This window comes from Lactuca serriola, chromosome 9 (assembly GCF_051521515.1).
Source record: "Lactuca serriola cultivar US96UC23 chromosome 9, Lser_US96UC23_V15, whole genome shotgun sequence".
NCBI lineage: Eukaryota > Viridiplantae > Streptophyta > Magnoliopsida > Asterales > Asteraceae > Lactuca > Lactuca serriola.
In genome coordinates, this window is record NC_136416.1 from 196,579,291 (window position 1) to 196,582,875 (window position 3,585).

General features: G+C 41.9%; 1 protein-coding gene across 1 annotated transcript; it reads right to left on the reverse strand.

The window, feature by feature from the left end:
* Positions 1-263: 263 nt before the first annotated feature.
* Positions 264-1,330, reverse strand: LOC145074260 (ethylene-responsive transcription factor ERF109-like). Its single transcript, XM_079020667.1, has one exon. The coding sequence runs from the start codon at positions 1,274-1,276 to the stop codon at positions 413-415; it is 864 nt and encodes a 287-aa protein (XP_078876793.1). The 5' UTR covers positions 1,277-1,330; the 3' UTR covers positions 264-412.
* Between the last annotated feature and the right edge of the window lie 2,255 nt (positions 1,331-3,585).

Consider the following 3,585-nt stretch of genomic DNA (forward strand, 5'->3'; position numbering starts at 1 on the left):
TTGTGAAACTATTTTTACAATTTTGAAATAATATATATTTTTATTTTTTACAATCCTAAACTGGCAACTCTATTAATTCTAATTGTAAAATTGATGATTAGTTTTATAATTAGTAAAAAGAAACTATAAACTTATTAAATGTCACATAACTAACACCATTCTTATGGATATTTCATTCTCTTTTTATTTTTATTTTTATTTTTTATTTTTTATCTCAAGTTGCAGAATTATGATATGTAAACGGATTTCTTGAAACAAGTTAGTGAAGTAATAAACATGATCTCCTTTTTTAAAATCTGGAGAAATTACATTCAAATATCTTTTCGAACAAAATAGTGACTATCACATTAATGATCAGAAAGAATACTTTTTTCAAGCATGAAGTTTCACCAATTTTATAGTCAAACTATAATTAAACACTATAAACAGTTCCACTAAGTGTCGAATCAGAAGAATCGCCGTTAAAATCCAACATTATCATCCAATCTTGAATATCTTCGTCTTCAAATATTGCACCCAAAAACTCGTTTTCTATAACAGGTTTCTTCTCCATCACCTTCGTCTCTCTATCCAATTCAAATTTCCGGCCATTGTTGACTTCCGCTTTCTTTCTTGATGAATTCGCAGCTCTCAGTGGCACCGCCGGCTGATTATTTTCCGGCAATGACGATGTTGTATAGTCTGCGAATGAGAAATTAAGCTTCGCTCTGGGTCCCCTGAATTCAATGGCGGCTCTGTCGTAAGCTCGAGCTGCCGCCTCCGCCGTCTCAAACGTCCCTAACCAGACGCGAGCTGCTTTACGTGGATCCCGTATCTCCGCCGCCCATTTCCCCCATGGCCGCTGCCTCACTCCTCTGTAATTCTTCTTCTTTTTCTTAATCGGACCACCAACTCCACCGCCACCACCACTAACACTAGCGTTTACATTCAAGTTCATATCGTCAGCAAAATAAGTACACCCGAGACACCCATTAATCCTGCAAACCGAACAAGTATCTGGAACAGAGACCGGCGCCACTGGAACAGAACACCCAGTTGCGGTGGTGGTGGGGGTGGCGTACTCAATCGCCGAGAACAACCTCGAATCATATCCATTTTGATAATCAAAAGTACTACTCCTATACTCCGAAGTACCTCCCATTATAACATTCTTCAACGCATTAACCATTACCAGAGCTTCTTCATCATTTGTAAGCCGGCCCCACGGTGGTTGTTGGTGGCGGTTGGCGGCGGTGGTTGTTGTTTCTTCCTTGGGTATCTTGATCATTCTCTGCATGTTGTTTTCTAGAGAGAGAAAATAAATCCTGAATGGTTTTGAAAATTTGAGTTTGAGATAAGAAGGTCAAAGTATTTATACGAAGGGGGTGTTGACATGACTACCAGCTAAGACACTGTTGACACACGGGTTTGAATACGACGAATCTCCTGAAAGGCGCACGTGGTTATTGAGACGCTACTATTAGAGAGCTTTAGTGATGAGCTGGCAAACCGGGGTTGTGTTCACACGCGGTTTTTTGGACTTTATTTGTACGTCATGTGTTTTTTTTATAAAAGCTTATTATATTAAAAGGTATAAGGTGTCAGCGTCGCAAGCACTAGCCACAAATCCATTACTATTTTGTGTTGTGCTTTTTTATATATATCCATGTTTTCTCAAATAAGTAAGACCAGGTAAAACTTGACATCACACGATAATACTATACGGATTTAATAAAAATTAGCGGGTTTTGGTAAGAGATTTCAACACGTTTAAGTAAACGGATTGAAATAACACGACATGATAATTAAACGGGTGAGGCTTTGGTCAAAACTTTCAACTTGAAGATAACTCGAATCCGACCTATATATATATATATATATATATATATATATATATATATATATATATATATATATATATATATATGTAACATCCCGAAATATCAAGAGTAGAGTTGAAGGGCTAAAAGAGTAAATTGGGAAAGAGTGACTCGGCGAGTCCATGGATTGACTAGGCGAGTAGAGTCGCGATTTAGCCGCGTGTTAAGTAGCCGACTCGGCGAGTCAATGAGATGGACTCGGCGAGTAGGCGCTGAGTGGAGAAAACCCTAATTCTCGGGGTTGAGCCCTATATAAAGAACATTATGTTTCCTTCCCAGCCTCCTTATCACCCCCTTGAGTCCCAGAAACCCTAATTCCGTGGAGGAACTCCATTGTTGAGCAAATTGGAGCTTGGAGAGGTGGTTGTTGAAGAGATCTTAGAGAAGAAGAGGCTTGGAGCAAAGGGGCCTTGCTTGGATTCGAGTTTCATTGCAGTTGGGGAGTTCCTTTAAGGTAATATCTCGTTTTTGAGCTGCTATTTCTTAGATGCATCATTTTGGGGGTGTTAGAGACCATATCCTTGGATGTATTGGAGTTTAGAGGTCAGATCTGAGGTTGCCACCTCAGATCTGGAATGGAGAAGGGTTGGAATGCATGAAAGTCCTTGTTTGTGAGTGGTTGATGGAGCTATTTTGTCCCAAACCCAAACCCTGGAGTGAAAATGCATAGATCTCTTTGGATTCACGTAAAGTTTGCCACTTTACGTGATGGATGAGTTGTAGGAGGCTAGATCTATGTTTTGGATCAATTGCATGGCCTGGAGTGCTTCTGTTTGGATTTAGATCAGTGGTAATCGGCGAGTCACATGGGTGGACTCGACGAGTTGCTTGAAGATGAGCTGGAACTCGACGAGTTGGAAGAACAACTCGGCGAGTTGGATGAAGATGGTCTGGAACTCGGCGAGTTGTATAAATAACTCGGCGAGTAGGTTGATGATAGCCTTAGACTCGGCGAGTCTGCTATTGGACTCGGCGAGTCTTGTCGAAGAGTCCCAATATTTTCTGGTTGAGTCGAGAATCGGCGAGTCAAGGGATGACTCGGTGAGTTGTGTGCGAGTGGACTCAGAGTTGTGGGACTCGGCGAGTCTCGGGGTGACTCGATGAGTTGAGTCGCGGATTGGGGAAGTTCTGAGCATGGGGACTCGACGAGTCGACGGGTTGACTCGGCGAGCAGGGTCAACCAGGAGGGTTGACTTTGACTGAGGACTTTGACTTTGACCAAGAGTTGACCGTTGACTTTTAGGGCTTGGTCAGCGATGTGGCCTTTGGGCCAAGAGAGGGGTAAAATAGTCTTTTACCCTTAAGAGGGTGCCATGAGAGGGTTGATTCTAGTCTCGAGAGTTATATTCATGAGAGTATATGCCTTACGTGTTAGGCGGCGACGAGTTCGAGATTTAAGTGTGGGGATATCTGCTTTCTGCTTGCCATGTGAGTCTTCTCACTATACTTTACCTTGAGTAGGTAACCAGAGTTATGTGACAGAGTATTTGTATGCTATGTATGTTATGTGTTGTACTGCATTATTTCTATGTGATTTATGCTGTGCATGTTTTCAGAGTTGGAGCCGGAGGGTTCCTAGAGTTAGAACCGGAAGGTTCACAGAGTTAGAACCAGAGGGTTCACAGAGCAGGGTCCACAGACCCACAGAGTTATAGCCTCGAGTGGCTAATATGTGTTGTGTGTGGTATTTTGGGGAACTCACTAAGCTTCGTGCTTACAGTGTTTG

Coding starts and splice junctions, on each gene's coding strand:
- LOC145074260 (XM_079020667.1), bottom strand. CDS start 1,276: ATGCAGAGAATGATCAAGATACCCAAGGAAGAAACAACAACCACCGCC.